The sequence below is a fragment of the Anomalospiza imberbis genome, chromosome 21 (genome assembly GCF_031753505.1).
Source record: "Anomalospiza imberbis isolate Cuckoo-Finch-1a 21T00152 chromosome 21, ASM3175350v1, whole genome shotgun sequence".
NCBI classification, from domain to species: Eukaryota; Metazoa; Chordata; class Aves; order Passeriformes; family Viduidae; genus Anomalospiza; species Anomalospiza imberbis.
Genome location: NC_089701.1, coordinates 8907537 through 8927076, shown reverse-complemented (window position 1 = coordinate 8927076; position 19540 = coordinate 8907537). Strand labels below are relative to the sequence as shown.

At 57.4% G+C, this 19540-nt stretch overlaps 1 protein-coding gene across 1 annotated transcript in view; it reads left to right on the top strand.

Annotated features, from left to right (window-relative positions):
- LOC137486423 (collagen alpha-1(II) chain-like) overlaps positions 1-19540 on the top strand; it is an 84801-nt gene that overhangs the window by 45640 nt on the left and 19621 nt on the right. The window contains exons 7-24 of the mRNA XM_068211736.1: positions 2283-2523; positions 2594-2937; positions 5677-5721; positions 6678-6797; positions 12721-12759; positions 12884-12937; positions 13638-13691; positions 14599-14706; positions 15414-15467; positions 16094-16147; positions 16276-16320; positions 16546-16599; positions 17167-17211; positions 17478-17531; positions 17620-17664; positions 17918-17971; positions 18652-18696; positions 19195-19248. Of these exons, the coding sequence (XP_068067837.1) occupies positions 2283-2523; positions 2594-2937; positions 5677-5721; positions 6678-6797; positions 12721-12759; positions 12884-12937; positions 13638-13691; positions 14599-14706; positions 15414-15467; positions 16094-16147; positions 16276-16320; positions 16546-16599; positions 17167-17211; positions 17478-17531; positions 17620-17664; positions 17918-17971; positions 18652-18696; positions 19195-19248 (1509 nt within the window). The remainder of the gene's footprint in view (positions 1-2282; positions 2524-2593; positions 2938-5676; positions 5722-6677; positions 6798-12720; positions 12760-12883; positions 12938-13637; positions 13692-14598; positions 14707-15413; positions 15468-16093; positions 16148-16275; positions 16321-16545; positions 16600-17166; positions 17212-17477; positions 17532-17619; positions 17665-17917; positions 17972-18651; positions 18697-19194; positions 19249-19540) is intronic.

The following is a 19540-nucleotide window of genomic DNA, read 5'->3' as shown; positions in this document are numbered from 1 at the left end:
GAAATTACCACTTTGGATCAAAACTAGAAGAATTGGTTGGAGGGAGAAATACAGATCAAGTTGGGATGCTAAAATACATTGATTTTTTTTTCACCATTAAAGGTGTATTTCAAAACCTGCTTTTAATCAGAAACCCCACAAAGCACCAAAAATGTAACATAAAAACTGTACTGCTTCATGGTTTAATTTCTGAAAGAAAAATTCTTTATTTCAACTCTTTTTCAGCTCCCCACTTCAGGTGTTTATGAAAGAATCTCTTTAAACCTAAATGTTAAAAATTTAAAAGTGAAAATTTCCTTTTCTCCTACGTTTGGGATGGGAAGAGCTTGGAAATCTCCAATGTGATGGCAGCAGAGTCAAAGCTTCAGCAGCTCCTGCTGCCTCCCATGGCCACCCCAAATGGGGCTTGGCCCGTGGGGTTCTCACCTGAAGGATCACCCCTTCAGGGAAAATAATTGTTTTTCCTGCTTGCTGCTCCTGCACATCCCCCTTGGTGCTCCCAAGCCCATGGAGCAGAGCAGAATGGTGTCGGAGTTGAGATGGTCACAATCCAAAGCAACACTCCATTTTCACAAGGCTTCAAACTGTTTTTATTCTAGCATGCATGCTTTTCTACATTCTTACAAACTCAGAAGTTTACTCGTTGGTCAGGAAATACAAACCAAGTGCTCATTGGAACAGGCAGTTGCAGGTTTGTCTTATTTATCCTTATTTCTTTCTTGGTTTCTATGTCAACGACCTTGGTAGAAAATTCTTCCGGGGGTGAACATGGATCCTCTTATCAAACTTCTCTCTGGCTCACAGAAGTCTCTGTAAAACCTCTTGCACAGAATGGGAGCCAGGTGAAGGGCTCAGCCCATGGAATGTGGGAAGAAGGAAGGGAAGGACTCTCCAGGTCTCCTTCCCGGCCCTGCAAGGCAAGCGTGGGGCTGCATCTCCCTCTAGTGACTTCTCTCAGCTGGTTCCTCAAGCAGCTCCTCCACCGGGAGCCACCAGGCAGGGCTGGTGCCACCAGCTCCGGGCGCCACACGCTGTCCATGTCCCCATGGAGCCTGGTGGGAGCACGGAGCAGTCTCCAGGCAGGGCTGGTGGCCATGTGGGGCTGCTGGAAATGCTGCAGCTGCTCCAGGAGAGCAGCTCCAGGACCTCCACACCCACCCACAAGCCCAGCCTGAGGTGCTTTCACTGGTGCTGGGTGGAAAAGCAGTGGGATTTTGAAATGCAGGGAACTCTGAAGTTTCATTCCTTTTCCACAGTCGGTGTTTGTGTGTTGAGTGTAGGGATTTCTCCCAGCGTTGCAGTTTTCCCCCCCTCCAAGGGCAGTGCCTGGAGGTTGCAGGACTGACAGAGCCCTTGAGACCTGCAGGCACCATTCAAGGTGACAGCTGAGGACAGAGAGAGCCCTGTGCAAGTCACTGCCTTAAATTAAATCGCTGGAAGCATCCAGGAGGCTCCTCCTGGCCTTGTGACTGTTTCCCCTTCCCAGCCCTCGGAGGTTTGCAGCTGCTTCAGTGGGAAGTTGTGTGGTGGAGGCTCTGAGCTCCCCTCTGACCTGCTGGCACCACTCCCCCAGCAGAACTCCAGGAGCCTTGGAATGTGCAGGAGCAGCAGAATCCAGAGGCTGAAGGGACACATCGATCCCTGCTGTAACTCTTTTAGTGATTGCTCTCAAGATTGGATTTCTGTCGTTAGGCTGTGGGCTCTGGGGAGAGCTCAGAGCCCCTTCCAGGGCCTGAAGGGGCTCCAGGAGAGCTGGAGAGGGACTGGGGACAAGGCATGGAGGGACAGGACACAGGGAATGGCTCCCGCTGGCAGAGGGCAGGGATGGATGGGATATTGGGAATCAGGAATTGTTCCCTGGGAGGGTGGGCAGGCCCTGGCACAGGGTGCCCAGGTGTCCCTGGTGGAAGGTGAGTTCTGGTTTGTAGCTGGGTGCAGTCTCCTGCTCGTTCTGGATGAACTGTCCCAGAATTTGAGGGCTCCTGCCTGGTGCTCACAAGCTGTGCCCTGCATTGTTCCTCCAGCAGCATTCCTGCATGTGGGAAATGAGGAATTATAGAATCATTAAGGTTAGAAATGACCTTCAAGGCCATTGAGTCCAGCCTGTGACCGATCTCCACCTTGTCACCCAGAGCAGAGCACTGAGTGCCACGTCCACTCCACTCATGCCTTGGACACTCCCAGGGCTGGTGACTCCACCACCTCCCTGGGCAGGCCATTGAGCAGGAAAGGGGGGAAAGTGAACTCTTCAAACTTCATTTTTTTCCCTTCTCCCTTTTCAGGACTCCAGACTCACCAGTTCAGATTTGGCCCCGGGGCCACCTTGGCCATGGGAGGATGCCCAGGGGACCCTCAGCCTCCAGCCTGATGGGAGTGCCCTGGCTTCCCTCTCTGCTCACGAGATGCCATCAGCTGAGGAGGAGGAGGGCAGCCTTTCCATTGAGGATGAAGGCTTTGAGCTGCTGAACTCCACCTACAATAAAATCACCGGCCCTGGCAGGCCAGCGCTCAGGAGAAGCTCAGGTGAGTCCATGATTCTCCTCCTTTTCTCCATCACAATTTCTGGGAATTTGACAGTGTTTCATCCACCCAGGAGCCTCCATCAAACCCCCCCGAGCAGCCAAGAAGGAGCGTGGCTCTGATCCCCAGGAGGAGAACATCACCACGGAGAAGCTGTCGGGGGATGCAGGCACGCGGCGGCGGCGGCTCCCGCCCGGCAAACCCCGCCTGGACCCCGTCCCCAAGGTGTCCCCACCAGCTCACTGGGGGGCTGCTCCCAAAGGAAACGTCCCCAAAGGTCCCCTGAGGGCAGGGGCAGTGCTGGGTGTCCCAGATCCTCCTCTTGGAGCGGGACACCCCGGATTGTGGGTGGCACGTGGATGCCAGGGCTGTGTGAAGCCGGGACCACCGGGGCTGCCGGGACCTCCCGGGCTGCCGGTGAGTGGAGGAGGGGAGGGAGGGGTGGGTGGTGGGAAAAGGCTGCTGAGATAGGGGAAACAGCACAGGGAAGGCTTCCCCAGGGTGGGAAATGTTCCCCAGGGTGAGGAAACTTCCCCAGGGTGGGAAACCTTCTCCAGGGTGGGAAATCTTCTCCAGGATGGGAAACCTTCTTCAGGGTGGAAAATGTTCCCCAGTATGGGAAACCTTCCCCAGGATGGGAAACCTTCTCCAGGGTGGAGAAACCTTCTCCAGGGTGGGAAATGTTCCCCAGGGTGGGGAAAGTTCCCCAGGGTGGGAAATGTTCTCCAGGGTGGGGAACCTTCCCCAGGGTGGGAAATGTTCCCCAGAATGGGAAACCTCCAGGATGGGAAACCCTGCCCAAGCTGGGGAACCTTGCCCAGGATAGGAAACCTTCTCTGGGATGGGGAACCTTCTCCAGGGTGGGGAACCCTCCCTGTGCAGGCACAGTGGGGCTGTGCATTGACCTTGTGAAAAGGTTTTTGATATTCCTGGAGAATTCTTCAGAAAGTTCACTGAAAACTGGAGAGAAGATGTTTGCCTTGTCCTCCTTGCTCTAGAGATGGTCTCAAATCATTTAGCCATACTGTGGGTTTTTATGTCACACTGGTCCAGCCCAGAATTAGGATGAGGGGATCAGAGAGGACCAAGCCATCTCCTCCAGTCCCCACACCAACCCCTGCACCCACCCACAGACCCAACTGGCATCGTTTTGGCTTCTTCACCCCCAAATTGATGACAGGTTGAAAGCAGAGTGTTGAGTTTACCTTTTAATAAGTTCTGACTGTTTTTCAAGTCATTCAGTCATTGCAAAGGATGAAAAAAGGGAAATTTAGGAAAAAAAAGGTAAATTTAGACTAGAGAAATGTTTAGAGGAGTCACGTCTTCATTGAGGATGAAAAAAAGGCAAATTGTAAAAAAAAGGTAAACTTGAAATAGAAAAAGCTTTAGAGGAGTCTTGTCTTCATTGAGGAGTAGCTGAAAAATGGTTTCAAATATTTTTCCATGTTTGTTTACTCTGCCAAAACTATTCCCCTCATTTGATTCCATTTTCTTAACAATTTCTTTAGGAAATTTTATTTTATTTTATTTTATTTTATTTTATTTTATTTTATTTTATTTTATTTTATTTTATTTTATTTTATTTTATTTTATTTTATTTTGTTTTGTTTCATTTTATTTCATTTTATTTTATTTTATTTTATTTTATTTTATTGTGACCCTGGGCACCTTCTCTTCCCTTTTCCTTCCATCCCTGTGGAAGCTGTGGGCTCTGCCATGGGGCTCGGGGGGATTCTGCAGGGCCATTTCCATGGCTGTGTTTGAGGAACCTGGCACTAAATCCATCATCCCTGAGCCAGGCTTGGTTTAAATTTAGGACTGCTAACTTCCCCCTCAAGCCATCTCCTTGCTGCTCCAGCTCCTGCCTGCAAAAATAGAAGAAAAATGGCAAAAGGAACAGATGCTGGAGGCTGAAAAAATCCCAGGAGCAGAGGAAACGTCACGACGTGTGACAGCCCTGCTGTCCCCCAGCAGGAAGAGGGAAACTGCTTTCCTCTGCTGGAGAAAGGCTGGAGATGGGCTTTTTGTCCTTGGTCCTGATGTCCTGGATGGAAACACCGGTACCAGGGCTCCATCCCAGCTTTAGGAGCTGACAGGAAGGATGGAAAAGGGCTCTTGAGGGCATGGAGTGACAGGACAAGGGGAGTGGAAAAAGAGCTTGGAAAAAGAGCAGATTTAGATGGGATATTAGGAAAAAAATAATTTCTCTGAGGGTGGGGAGGCCCTGGCACAGGGTGCCCAGAGCAGCTGTGGCTGCCCCTGGATCCCTGGCAGTGCCCAAGGCCAGGCTGGACAGGGCTGGGAGCAGCCTGGGACAGTGGGAGGTGTCCCTGCCATGGCAGGGGTGGCACTGGATGGAACTTCAAGGTCCCTTCCAGCCCAAACCAGGCTGGGATTTTATGTAGCACTGAAGCTCAGTGGTGGGACATGCCAGCCATGGCCAGAGCCATAAGATGTGTCCCCAGCCTGGCAGCCTTCCCTGAGGACTGAGGGCAGGGCCCCCATGGAGAAGGAACTGAGCCATGGAGCTCTGTGGGCCTCAGATTTGGTGACCTTCAGGCTCAGAACAAAGCTGGTGTCTGGAATCGAGGCTGTCAGAGCTGCAGCAGACACAGGCAGCGGCTGTCAGGCAACACCTTACAGGGAATTTGCTGTCACCCCAAAAGGCCAGGATCTCCCACCTGGCTGGTTCTGCCTTGGTATGCCCTGAAGTGGGGTCAGCCCTTGGCCAAAATGTGAATTTTTACCCAGATCACATCTCCCACCAGTTAAAAACAGCAGATATTTTTGTCCTTGTCCAAACACCTATTGGAGTGTGGATATTATTCAATTTCAGTGGATTTTTTTTCCCTAACATATTGCCTGTCCTCCCCAGGTGTCAGGTGATGTTCTCCTGCTCCCCTGCCTGCTCTGGGGTGTTTCTGTGGTTATGCTGGGTGGCACAGGTCAGCTGCTGGTGCCAAGGCAGGAGCAGCCAAACCAGGGGGCCCTTCCCACCCCACACTGGCTTTTGGGGTATTTCTTGGGGACTGGAAGCTGCTGGTTGGCTCTGAATCAGCCATTTCAGTCCCTTCTTCCCTGGGGCTGTGGCCCTGGTCACTCAGTCTATGTGGGATGTCCCCTTTGGGGTCACAGCTCTGCTGCTTTGCCTTTCAGGGCTGTCCTGGCAGACGGGGACTGGTGGGACCCAAAGGAGACAAAGTGAGTACCCACAAAAACAGGGGCGGGTCCAGTATGGGCTGTGGGGTCTGGGGCTGACACCACCATGCTTTGGGTTGGTTTGGGGGTTTTTCATCCAGAGGGCAGTGGGAGCTCTGCAGCTGCAGGGCAGTAGCCCTGTCTGTGGGTTTGGAAGAGGAAGGAACTGGATTTAGTTAAGCCCAGGCTCAGCATTAAGCCATGCTTGAGTTCTGGGGAGTTTTGGGCACCACAATATGAAAACTGACATTGAGTTATTAGAGAGTGTTCAGAGAAGGCCACAAGGGAAGGGTCTGGGTTGGCCCGTGAGGAGCAGCTGAGGGCACTGGGATTGTTCAGCTGGAGCAGGCTGAGGGCAGAGCTCCCCGGGGGCTGCAGCTCCTCCCGAGGGGCAGCTCCCATCTCTGCTCTGGGACAGGGACAGGAGCCAGGGAACGGCTGGGGCTGGGCCAGGGCAGGTCAGGCTGGAGAGCAGGAAAGGTTCTTCCCCCAGAGGGTGCTGGCACTGCCCAGGCTCCCCAGGGAATGGGCACGGCCCCGAGGCTGCCAGAGCTCCAGGAGCGTTGGGCCAGCGCTGCCAGGGATGCCCAGGGTGGGGTTGTTGAGGGTCTGGGCAGGGCCAGGGGCTGGGCTGGGTGATCCTTGGGGTCCATTCCAGCTCAGGATATTTCTGATTCTGTGACTGAGCTGCCAGGACAAGCTGCTCTCTTCCCTTTGGGCTCTCAATGGGAGATGGAGCAGCGTCAGCTCAGGTCACCTGGAGGAGGGACGCTGCTGTGTCCCAAAGCCCAGCCCCATTTCATGTCCATGAAATCATCTTGCAGGGACTGCATTTGTCCTGCAGCCCCAGGCTGCCCTCCCTGCCCGGCCCCTGGCACTGCCCTGACTCAGAGCCTGTGTCCAGCCTGGCTGAGGCCCAAATCCCTGCTGGTTTTAAGGAGCTGCCCTTGTCTCTGCAGGGATACCCAGGGGCCATGGGGAGGACGGGTCCCCCAGGTGACCCTGGCCCTGCTGGCACCCCCGGTGTCCCCACCATTGTCCTCTGGAGGAACTCCAGGGAGGACTGGCAGTCGTTCATGGTGAGTTACAGCCACAGAGGACAAGTGCTGCACTCGCACCTCCCCAGCAGCGCCCTGCATCCCTGGGATGGGATGGGATGGGATGGGATGGGATGGGATGGGATGGGATGGGAGGAAGGGTTTGCTGTGGCTGAGATTCCTCATTGTTGGGTGGGAGGTGGGGGCAGAGGGGACATGCCAAGGAGGGAGGTGCAGCTCACTGCGGGTGGCTCTGTGGGTGGAATGGGATCAGTGTGTGCCCTGTCCCTCTGTCCCCTGTGACTGACCAGGACACCTTGGCCCCCCATGGTCCATCCATCACCTCCCTGGGATGGTTCTGCAGGACAGGGCCCAGGGAAGATCTGAGCCAGGCACGGGCAGCCCTTCTCCTGCTCTGTGCTGCTGATTAAAAAGCCCCTGTCCTGTCTCCCACCCTGTCCCAGCTCCCTGCTGTGCCCCAGCCTTTGGCTCGTGGGGTTTGTGCCCATCCAGCTCTCTGAGGTGTTTTCTCACCTGACCCACTGGAGCAGGACGGGGGTCTGTGGGGAGGCAGGAGTGCCTCAGGCACTGCACAGCTGGATGCAAAGCTCCAGGGATGACTCCAAAACTCACTGAACAGCCCAGCCAGGCTCATCAAGAACTCCCAACTCCACACAGCGCAGCCACTGCTGTGATTAAGCTTAATTCTGAACTCCCTGTGGAGCGTGGCCTGGCCAGGGCAGCAGCTGAGGGCATTGGGTTTCTAAATGCCCCAGGCACTTTTCCTGGGGCTGGGAATGCTCTTTGCTTTATCCTTCCATGGCTCTGCTGTCCCTCTGGGCCCTGCAGTGTGGCACGATGCTATCAGTGGCTTCAGGGGCAGAGCAACGGGCTGGTGAGAGCTCAGGCTCCGCACTCCGGCTCTCCACAATGGCCATGGGCAGGATATTTGAGTTCTCCACGGCTCGTTCACTGGGGAAGAGCCGTCATTGCATCCTCTGCTCCGGGGCAAATGCCCGGGATTCCGGGGAGAGGATGCAGCAGGAGGATCTCTGCTCTGCCAGCACAGCACACCCGGGGTGGGGATGGTGCTGGAGGAGGAGGATGGTCCTCTGCTGGTCTGGATCTGAGCTTGGATTATTAACCTGCTGGGAATCCTTGGGCCAGACCTTTGTGGTTGTGGGTTGGACTGGATCAAAGCAGAGATCAGATTCCTGCTGGGAAGCGCAGGACAGTTGATCATCTGCTGAAGTTTTGGTTCACCTGGAGAACCTCCGTGTTCATCCTCCTGCTGCCTAGGGCAGGAGCTGTGCAGCTCTCGGTGCTGCCAGGATCCATCACGGGCACACAGTGTGTGCAGGAACAAACAGGGATAGGACAGAGGCAGCTGGATGTCTCCATGCCAGGGATCCCCTTCCAGCAGGGCAGACCCCTCCCTGATCGATTCCTGCTCTCAGGGCACACTTACAGCACTTGGCAGAGCTGCTCCCATCCTTTGCTCTGCAGTCAGAATTCCCTTTATTTTCCCCTTGCGTGTGTTTGCAAAGAGCCCTCAGGCCTTGCCCTCCTGCAGGCAGAAACAGCCACACCTATGGATGTTGCCGGGAGCTCCTTGGTGTCCCCGCCTGGGAGTGCTGGAGGGAACATGTCCCGTCTGTGCTCGGGAAACCAAAGCTGGAGAGATGCTGCGTTCTGGCTGTGGGCTCTGCTGCTGTCCCCTGGCCCTGGGCTCTGTGCTGTCCCCTGGCCCTGTGCTGTCCCCTGTCCCCTGTGCTATCCCCTGTCCCCTGGCCCTGTGCTGTCCCCTGTCCCCTGTGCTGTCCCCTGGCTCCGTGCTGTCCCCTGTCCCCTGGGCTCCGTGCTGTCCCCTGGCTCCGTGCTGTCCCCTGTACCCTGTGCTGTCCCCCGGCTCCGTGCTGTCCCCTGGGCTCCGTGCTGTCCCCTGGCTCCGTGCTGTCCCCTGTCCTGTCCCTTGTCCCCCGGCTCCGTGCTGTCCCCTGGGCTCCGTGCTGTCCCCTGGGCTCCGTGCTGTCCCCCGGCTCTGTGCTGTCCCCCGGCTCTGTGCTGTCCCCTGGGCTCCGTGCTGTCCCCTGTCCTGTCCCTTGTCCCCTGGCTCCGTGCTGTCCCCTGTCTCTGTGCTGTCCCCTGTCCCCTGGGCTCCGTGCTGTCCCCTGTACCCTGTCTCTGTGCTGTCCCCTGTCCTGTCCCTTGTCCCCTGGGCTCCGTGCTGTCCCCTGTCTCTGTGCTGTCCCCCGGCTCCGTGCTGTCCCTTGTCCCCTGTCTCCGTGCTGTCCCCTGTCTCTGTGCTGTCCCCCGGCTCTGTGCTGTCCCCTGTCCTGTCCCCTGGCTCCGTGCTGTCCCCTGTCCTGTCCCTTGTCCCCCGGCTCCGTGCTGTCCCCTGGGCTCTGTGCTGTCCCCTGGGCTCTGTGCTGTCCCCTGGGCTCTGTGCTGTCCCCTGTCCTGTCCCTTGTCCCCCGGCTCCGTGCTGTCCCCTGGGCTCTGTGCTGTCCCCCGGCTCCGTGCTGTCCCCTGGGCTCTGTGCTGTCCCCCGGCTCTGTGCTGTCCCCTGTCCTGTCCCTTGTCCCCCGGCTCCGTGCTGTCCCCTGGGCTCTGTGCTGTCCCCTGGGCTCTGTGCTGTCCCCTGGGCTCTGTGCTGTCCCCTGTCCTGTCCCTTGTCCCCCGGCTCCGTGCTGTCCCCTGGGCTCTGTGCTGTCCCCCGGCTCCGTGCTGTCCCCTGGGCTCTGTGCTGTCCCCCGGCTCTGTGCTGTCCCCTGTCCTGTCCCTTGTCCCCCGGCTCCGTGCTGTCCCCTGTACCCTGTCTCTGTGCTGTCCCCTGTCCTGTCCCCTGTCCCCTGGCTCCGTGCTGTCCCCCGGCTCTGTGCTGTCCCCTGTCCTGTCCCCTGGCTCCGTGCTGTCCCCTGTCCTGTCCCTTGTCCCCCGGCTCTGTGCTGTCCCCTGGGCTCTGTGCTGTCCCCTGGCTCTGTGCTGTCCCCTGTCCTGTCCCTTGTCCCCTGGCTCCGTGCTGTCCCCTGTCTCTGTGCTGTCCCCTGTCCCCTGGGCTCCGTGCTGTCCCCTGTACCCTGTCTCTGTGCTGTCCCCTGTCCTGTCCCCTGTCCCCCGGCTCCGTGCTGTCCCCCGGCTCCGTGCTGTCCCCTGTACCCTGTCTCTGTGCTGTCCCCTGTCCTGTCCCCTGTCCTCCGGCTCCGTGCTGTCCCCCGGCTCCGTGCTGTCCCCTGTCCTGTCCCCTGTCCCCCGGCTCCGTGCTGTCCCCCGGCTCCGTGCTGTCCCCCGGCTCCGTGCTGTCCCCCGGCTCTGTGCTGTCCCCTGTCCTGTCCCCTGTCCCCCGGCTCCGTGCTGTCCCCCGGCTCCGTGCTGTCCCCTGTCCTGTCCCCTGTCCCCCGGCTCTGTGCTGTCCCCCGGCTCCGTGCTGGCCCGGTCCCCGCAGGGCTGGCCCGGGCCGATCTCAGGGGAAGGCAGTGTCTGCCGCGGGGGCCGTGGGCCACCCCAAAGCCACGCAGGGCCATGGTGTCTGTGGCCCCGCGACCCCGGCGCTGCCGCGGCAGAACGCCAAGCCCTGGGCTGGGATTTGCTAATCTCAGCTGAGATAAGGCCGGGGTGGAACTGGCTGCCCCGGGGATGCGGCGGGCAGCCGCAGCTCTGTGCTTTGGGGCCGTGCTGCTCGCAGTGCCCGTGCTGGGGGGATTGGGGCTGTCCTGGGCTGTGTTGCTGGCCCAGCCCATGGAAATGCGGGGCAGGGAAGGTGCCCCGCAGGCTCAGGGCCGCTGCAGGAGGACGGGCTGGGAAAACGAGGGATGTGCTGGCTGTCCCAGCGCGGCTGGGGCTGCCCTGCTGCTCTCAGCCCCTCCCGCTCCCTCCCCCTGGAAAACAGCCTTTGTTGTTAACTGGAACGGAGGAAAAGCAGCTCAAGGCCGCTGTGATTCCAGCCCAAGCCCCTGCCCTGTGTTTGTGCTCCCCAAGTGTTGACAGATGCTGGCTTTGCCAAGAAGTTGTCTCGCTGTGGCTGGAGGGCAGGAACTGCTGCTGCCTTGTTCTGGAGCTGCCTTCAGCAGTGGGGAAGTCCCAGAGTCCTGGGAAGGAGAACTGGAGCTCCCACAGTTACTGGAGAGCTTAATCTGCACCAGACTCCTTTCCTTTTATCCAGCCCCTTGAAAACAGGGGTCAGGCTGGGCAATGGGGCATGGGAACCTCAGAGGGAAAGGAAAAATCGATCCTTGAGGAAAAAGAGGGAACTTTTAGGGATGTGCTGCTACTGCAGGGTTGGCATCTGCCATGGTGGGGGTGGCACAGCTTGGGGATGGCCATGGGGTGACTGCAGAGGGTGGCACAGGGTGGGCAGCCAAAGCTCTGCCAGGCCTGAGCTGCTCCCCCAGGGCTGCTGAAGGTTTCTCTGCCCTGAAGGTTTCTCTCCCCCAAGGGTTCCTCTGCCCTGAAGGGTTCCTCTGCCCTGCTCCCAGGCTGCAGTCCAGGAGCCCAGATCCCCATGGCTGCTGCTGCTCCCCATCCTCCCTCCCCTCCCCTTGTGCTGCTCCCCGCTCCCAGAGCTGCAGCAGCAGCAGAGCTCCGACTGTTTCCTGCTGGAATTGCAGAGCCCATTAACTGCTCTCCCCCTCCCTGGCATCTGCTGCTCCGAAATCCGAGTCCGTGTCTCAGGTGGGATTTTGTCTTCCTTCTTTTTAAAAGGTTGGATGAAATCATATCCTGTCCTGAGCGAATCGGAGTTCACCGATTCCTGAGACAAGGCAAAAGCCTTGGCTGTGCTCCAACCTCCTCCAGAAAGGTTTTGGGAGTGGATTTTTAGGGGAATGAGAACTGGCTGGACAGGAGGAGCATGGTCCTGCCAGGGGCTGCACCGTTCACCCACGGAAATCAATTTGGGATCAGCCTGAAAGGAGCAGGGATGCCATCCATCACCTGCCCCAGAGTGCTGGTCACTGCTAGGAATATTTCCATCTCTTGAAAGCTCTGGGTTTATTTTCCTTCATGAGTTCCTTGGCTTTTCCCCTCTCTCCCACTGGTAGTGGGGGACAGATCCTTGGAGCAGGAGACAGGAGGGGTTTACCAGTGCCCTCGAGATTGAAACTGGGGAGAACAGAGGAATGCTGCCCCTCCAGCTGCCTGGGATTGGGATGCTGGATAAGGAAAGGGATTTCTGAACCATTGATGCGAGCCAGGATTTGGAGGAGCTGCCTGGACTGTCGGTGTGGGGTCACCATGGGAAGGAGGAGGAGAAAGAAAGATGGATTTTGCCCCCCTGTGCTGCTGGTAGCTGGAGATGGACATTTTATTTCCTGGACCCCTCCCAAAATTTGGGAAAACTTGGCTTGGAAGTGTGCAGAGAGGAGGCTGCACGAAGTGGTCTTAGGACCTTTATTTGGAAGGAAATATGATGGGATTAATCCACCCTGGGCCTTTCAGGTGGGTTTCCCCTTCTCTGTGGTCATCTGGTCTTCGGAAAAATTGGAAGTGCATCCAAGATTTGGCTGCTGGGAGCAGCAAGAGGAAAGCCTACTTGGGATCTGCTCCTCTGGGTTTTCCAGAGGCTGGAGGAGATTCCCCACGTGGAGTAACCTGCAGGGTCAAACCAGCTGATTTTAGTTTAAAATCTGGCAGTCCCTGTGCTCACCACCACCACATTTCTGACCTTCCCATGTTCCAAACATTTTGGTGTCCCAGGGCTGCAGGGCACCTGTGGAGGAGATGAATTTCACCAAACCCAGGAGAAGTGGGCTCTCTGCCTAATTTTCTACTGAAGTAGTTCCTTATTTCCCACACCTTATCCTCAGATTGTCCTTCCTCCTATGCCTCGCATGCACTGAGTCTGAAATAAACAAATTAAAGGCGTGGTTCATTGCTGCATCTTCCCAAGACAAGGAGAAAGCCAACAAAAAGGGATTTGGGATTATTTTTTTTAACATTTTGCTTTTCCCCCCTCATTTTCTTCCAGCAATCATCATTTTACCAACTCCTGCATGCGGGCTGGCCGGTGAGTGCTGCTTTGGTCACTTTGAGTTTGGATTTTTCCTCGTTGGCAGCTGAGTTCTCCTTGCTCCAAGCACTTGATGGGTTTTACCAACGTTTTTTTTTTTTTTTTTTTTTTTTTAATCCAGAGAAAACCTGGAGCTCCTGGGCCCCCAGGACACCCTGGGAAAACAGGAGCACCCGTAAGTACCAAAGTCCTGCTGTCCTTTTGGTGGCCTTGTGCCACTCTGGCTGCCCTGGGGACACTTTCAGGGTGGATGTCCCCAAGCACTCAGGCTGGGGCCGCTGCTGTGCTGTAATCAGGGGCTTTGGGATTGGGTTTCAAAGCAGCCTAATGGATTTCTTGTCTGCTTCCCACTGAAACCCGGGATGTTTGATATCCAACTCCCAGGGTTGTCCTGGCAGCTGCAGCCCCTCTGCTCTGCCAGCTGAGCAGGGCTGGCTGCGTTTCCTGGGGCATCAGGTTCCAGCCCTTGTTTTTGGGGAAGGGACCATGTGGATCCCTCCCAGAGGCACAAAAACAAGGCAGGGAAGGGCTGGGGCAGGATTTGTGTGGGGCCAGCCTGTGCTGGGGGTCTCAGCCCAATGCCCACTAGCTTGGCATTGCTGGGTGATGCTTCCCCCCCATCTGGCCATAAGGCAAAGGAAAAGAAGGCAAAATTCTCTGTCCTGGAACCAAAGGAGTGGGAAAATGGATCCGCTGCTGACTCCAAACCTGCCCTGGGCATGGTGGGCAGGGTGGGGGTGCCAGGGATGTGAATTATCCCACTGTGCTCTTCCCAAGGTCACCTCTGGGCATTGCTGCTTGTCCTGCCAGCCTCCACAGGGCTCGGGGCAGGATGGGGGGACACCGTGGGTGACTCAGTCCCTGTTTGTGCACAGGGAGCCTGCGGAGCACCGGGACAGCCGGGCGAGAAAGGCCAGCGGGGGTACACGGTGAGTGAGGGCTGGGGGGGTGTGGGAACACTTGGGACAGGTTGATTGTGCCCTCAGGGCTGCCCTGGGACCCTCAGCAACCCTGGCCCTCTTGGATCAGCCCATGCCTGGGTGAGGGAGAGTCGTGATGGGCTTGGGGACAGCTTGGGAATGGTGTGCCCGGTTTGGAGTGATGGGATCGATGCCCTGGTCTCCTCCCTGCTGTGCCAGGCAGGGGTGGCTCTGCACAAAGTCATTCTCCTGCTGCTCCTCTTGTGCTGCAGTACCAGGGATGGCTCAGTCACAGCTCAGCACAGCCCCTTTGGGTGCTGCACACCTCCGGGTGACGCCCTCCCAAAGTCCTTTTGTCACCCCCTAGAACCCCCCCAGCTCTGCATGGGACGGGTGAGCTCTGCCTGTGCCCTCCATGGGGATCCCTCATGGGATCCCATCTCCCCTGGGGTTGCCCAGCTCAGCTCCCTGTGGGATTTAGGTGCCCTGTGGGTACCAGGAAAGGAGAGCAATGTCCCACTCTCCCACACCACTGCTCTTCAGCCTGCCTGAATTCAGGACTGCACCAGGCTCAGGGGTAAAGCTGCTCATGGATCCTGGGGTGGATCTGCTCTGACTCCTGCATGTGGGAAAGGGTCAGGAATGGCTTTGAGGCAGGAGCTTTCACTCGACCTTCTCTCACTGCATTTCTCCTTCCCTGCCCTCCGTGTTGCTTCCTGATGTGCAACCCCTTGCTCCAACTATCCCAGGGATTTGGAGGAGAACCTGCAAAGATCCACCTGCCCGATGCTTGCAGCCCCTGATGCATAGAGCTTTTCCCCAGCTCCGGAGCCAGGGACAGGCAGAGCTCAGAGTTTCTTTATTGCTTTCATAATGTGGATATTTTAATTTTCCATGCTTGGATTTTTGTCCCCAGGGGGAACCCGGGCTCCAGGGCTTACCAGGACGTGTGGGATACCCCGGATCTGATGGTTTCCCTGGCTTGGATGGCAAACCTGGGCCCTGGGGGCTGCCAGGGGAGCAGGTGAGCCATGGGCAGGCAGGGCCAGGGAAGGCTCAGGATCAGGGGGAAGCTGGAGCTCCAAACCCTGGGCTGGAGACAAGGAGTTCCTAAAGCTGCCCTTCCATTTCTTGCCTCCTTTAGAATATTTCTCCTCATCCCCCAAACCAGGCAGGCCTCAATTAGTGCCTCGAGGTTTAGATTTGCCAGGAATAAAAGGGTTGTGGGGCATCCCACACGGGCATTAAGGGGCTGGCATATCCAGAGCTGCAGCTCCTGAGTGTGGTGGGTCTGAGCAGCAGGGCTGGGCTGCTGCACCTGGACTCCCTCGTGGAAAATAACTGCAAATCCTGGAATGCCTTGGGTTGGAAGGGACCTTAAAATCATCTCATTCCACCCTGTGCCATGGGCTGGGACATCTTCCACTAGACCAGTGGCCTTGAGGGCTCAAAACTGGGAGGGTGAGCAGGAAATGAGAGTCATTCCGGAATGCCTGGGTCGTGTCCAGTCCAGGAATCTGGTTCCTTGGTGCCTGCCCTTGTCCAGACCCTGGCAGCAATCCCTGGGGAATACAGGCAACGCTCCTGGGCTCGGGAGCTTTTTCAGGGGGTTTAGAGGGCAGGGGCTGGGGGGTGCTGGAAAGTCTGGGGCTCTCAGCAGCTGCTGGGGAGCAGGGGGGACACGGGTGGCAGCCCCTCAGTGCCTGCCCGGCTCCTTCCTCCCCTTCCCAGGGCCTCCAGGGCTTCCAGGGTGACCGAGGGCTGGCTGGGGACAAGGGAGAAGAGGTGAGTTGGCTCTGGCTTGCACAGCCATGGGCACGATGAGGTGTCAGCCCCAGTCCCAGCAGTGCCAGCTCCAGCAGGTGCTCCCAGTGCCAAACCCAGCACCTTTCATACTGGTCGCACTGGTACCAGCACTGCTCCTGCAGCTCCTCCCCAGGGCTTTGTCAGCCAGGATGGAAAATGTCCATAAAACAGTGAATGCTGGTGGTTTGTCACCCTTTAATTTTTTAATTTTCCATCACTTAGTCTTCTTCAGACCAACATTTTTAGAGCTGCCAGGTGATTTTTGGGCTCCTCCAAAGACTGATCATCCTGGTGGGTTTGAGATCTAATTTCTTTTTGCAGCAGCAGTCCCATGTGGGTTATCAGATCCCTGTTCTGGGCCACACTTTGTGCCCTCCTGCCCTGTGTCACTGCTGTGGGTGACATGGTGCCCGAGGAGCTGCAGGGAGGTGACACCATGGTGGGCACCAGCAGCCAGGCTTTGCCCCATGTGGCACAACCTTGAGGGTCCCCATCCTCCTGTCCCACCCTGATTGTGTCCTTTGAGGCACAGCAGCCACACTTTAACTCCTGGTGGCCCAGCTGGGGCTCATCCTTGTTCCCATTTCATCCTTGTTCAATTTCAGGGTTTCTTGGGAGAACCTGGACCAGCTGGGGACAAAGGAGAGAAGGGAGTGAAGGTGAGGGTGGCTGTCCCTGCACCTCACAGCCCTGCCAGGGTGGGCAGGGGTCTCTCCTTCCCTGCCACAGCCCCCCAGCCCCAGGTCCTGCTCTCCTCCATCACTCAGGCTGCTCTTGGCTTTTCCAGGGGGTGAAGGGAGAGAATGGGCTGCCAGGTCCTGCAGGGCTCCAGGTGAGTTACCTGGGGAGCTGGAGGTGTCCCACACGCTTCCCTCCGTGCCCTTTGCTGGCCTGACCCCTGTCCCTCTCTGCGATGTCCCCAAGCTCCAGCCCACACTCTCCTGGCTTTGGCAAAGCCCTCGTGGGCTCTGTGTTGTCCCTGCCCCTCCTGTGAGGGAGGGGACAAAGGCAGTGTCACCTCAGGGTGCTGACACCTCATTCCTGGCTTCTCTCCCAGGGGCTGGCGGGGCTGAAGGGTGCCATGGGCTTCCAGGGCCCTGCAGGGCCGGAGGTGAGTGGATTTCCCTTCTCTGTGCCCTCCCCAAAGGGGTGCAGGAGTGGGGATTCCCACTGGGAAGAGGGGTCTGAGCAGGGATTTGCACCCAGGCACGTTGGGGCCTTGCCTCCAGCATTTCCCATCCCTGTTCTGGCTGGGGACGAGGAGAAATGAAGAGAAATGAGCTGTTCCAGAGCACACTGGGATTTATTTTAGGTGGCCACCTCCAGCTGAGATGAATCCCAGGCTGGCAGCAGTGGTTTTTCCAGGCTGCTCTCAGCATATGGATAGCTCAGTGCTCCCACATAACTGGGAGACATCCTGTCCAGGAGAGGGTTGGAAAAGGATTTGAAAGGAAAACTGAAGGGGTTTGGTGGTGAATGGATGAATTCTCCAGCATGAAAGGGAGCTGGGGTTGGTCAGCAAATGTCCAAGGGGGCATCAAACAGCTGATGTGAAGAAATGTGGGAAATGATGGGAAATGATGTGAAACAAAAGGGGGATTTGTGCTGAAGGAGAGAATCAAAACAAAATATTTTTTTTTGTTTTGTTTTTTGTTTTGTTTTTTTTCTCCTGCTGCAGGGAGAAGGTGGCTCAGTGGGTCCCCCGGGCCCTGCTGGTTCCATGGTGAGTCTCAGGGTTTGGTACAGATGGAAGTTGAGGCAGCAGAGCTGCTGCTGCCCAGAGTGCCACCTGGTTCATCCCTTGTTCTAACTGACACCTAAAATGCTGCATTTGGTTAAAACCATCCTTGGCAGCGGGGGAGGACTGCAAAAGGACCAGTGGTGTTAAAACTCACCAGCAAAGCCCTCCAGCATCCCCAGTAGCCCCGGGATGCTCGGAAGTCCCTGTCCCACCTGCCCTGTGGGGCTGAGCAGGGTCTTGCCTTGCAGGGAGAGCCCGGCCAGCCGGGATCCGTGGGATGCCGAGGCATCAATGGCTCTCAGGTGGGTGTGCCCGGTGCCCATCCTTTGTTGTTTGGGATTTTGCGGTCGCTGCTGCGCTCACCCCGCCCCTGCTCTGCTCTCTCCGCAGGGGGAAATGGGCCCTCCTGGGATGGCCGGCCCCCGCGGCCCCAAGGTAGGAGACCCCCGGGATGGGGTGCCCGGGGTGGGAGGCTGTCCCAGGCTCACCTCGCCTGGAGTGGTCTCCTCCAGCCGGGAGGGGTGCGTTCAAAACCCACCCCAAAAGCTGCAGAGGCTGGCTCAGGGCTGGGAATCCTTTCTGTAGCCCTCAGTGTGCCCTAAGCTGGAAACTCTGGAGCTCCTCAGCGGCTGGGAATTCCCAGGAGAGGTTTTGATCCTAACGGCAGCTTCCTGTCCCTCCTCTGCAGGGACCCCAGGGCTTGCAGGGCAGGCGTGGCCCCCCCGGCCCCAGGGGCTCTCAGGTGAGTGGTGCTGTCCTGGGGTGGGTGCATCCCCCCAGTTCTCTTCCAGGAGCTGCTGGGATCTGTCCCTCATGTATTTGGGAAGTGGATGTGAAATCCTTGACCCTGGGGGTCCTGGTGGCCCCCCAGGAGTGGGTGGGTGGTGTGGTGTTCACCCACACCCATTCTCTGAACAGAGACAGACATGATTCTCCCTCCCAGGATTTTTCCTGGGAAGTTGTGAGATGCAGTGAGAAAGCTCAGAGAAGGAAGAAAACAATTCTTCTCTCTTGGCACACATGGGATGTGTTACGGAGATTATTTACCCAGGAGTGATTTGTTAATTGGACTCAGTGATGGTTGTATGGATTGACTGGCCAGCCGGGTCTGAGTTTTTTCGTTAGTATCTTTTAAGTATGATATAGTTCTAGTATAGTATTAATTGAATATAATTTAGCCTAATAAAAGCAATTTATTCAGCCTTCTACAACATGGAGTCAGAGCACGTTATTGCCCCTTCAAGGGTCACTGCTTCGATCGGGTGGGAAGGGCTGTGTCCCCTGGGTGGGGACAGCTCCTGCTGTCCTGAGGTGTGAGGCAGCTCCTGGGCAGGTTCCTGTGGGCTGGGGTCTCATCCCCAGAGCAGGACAGGGAGCCACATCCCTCTTCTCACAACATCTCCCTGCTTTTGCTTTTCCCAGGGTCCAGCAGGGCTGGAGGGATCCACAGGTCCCAAAGGAGACACAGTAAGAGCGTTTTTCTGGACCTTGGTGGGGATGAAGCCCAGCTTGGAGGGATTTCCCTTCAGGGACGTGGCATATGGGGTTGAGGGGGTCCTTGTTCCTGTTTTTGGAGGGGAGCGGGGGCAGCACTTCCAGCTGACCTCCCAAATGCCACCTGGTCACCCTGGGGAGGGGACATGGAGGGGCTGGGTGCTGGAATGAGAGCTCCCTGCACTCTGGGACAGGGACAGGAGCCAGGGAACGGCGGGGGCTGGGCCAGGGCAGGTCAGGCTGGAGAGCAGGAAAGGTTCTTCCCCCAGAGGGTGCTGGCACTGCCCAGGCTCCCCAGGGAATGGGCACGGCCCCGAGGCTGCCAGAGCTCCAGGAGCGTTTGGCCAGCGCTGCCAGGGATGCCCCGGATGGGGTTGGTGGGGGTCTGGGCAGGGCCAGGGGCTGGGCTGGGTGATCCTTGGGGTCCCTTCCAGCCTAGGACAGTCTGTGATTCCAGGATTCCTCTTGCAGGGTGCAGATGGGGCCCCTGGGGTGAGGGGACAGCTGGGACAGGAGGGCCCTGGGGTAAGTGCATGGGAAGGGGGTGGCTGGATGTGGGGTGCTCTCATCCTCCCCCTGACAGCCCCACAAAATCCTGCAGGGAATCCCATTTCCCCAGCTTCCCACAGAGCTGGTGGGGATGCCAGCCACATCTCTGTGGCCACAGTCCTCATCCCCAAAGCTCCTCTTTTTAGTCTCCATTTTATTCTTTCCCTGTGGATTTATCAGCAGAGATGACCCAGCCCTGCTGATCCCTTCCCTGGGACACCCTTTTCCCAAGGGATTTGGGTGCTCAGATGCCCTTTCCAGAGGCTTG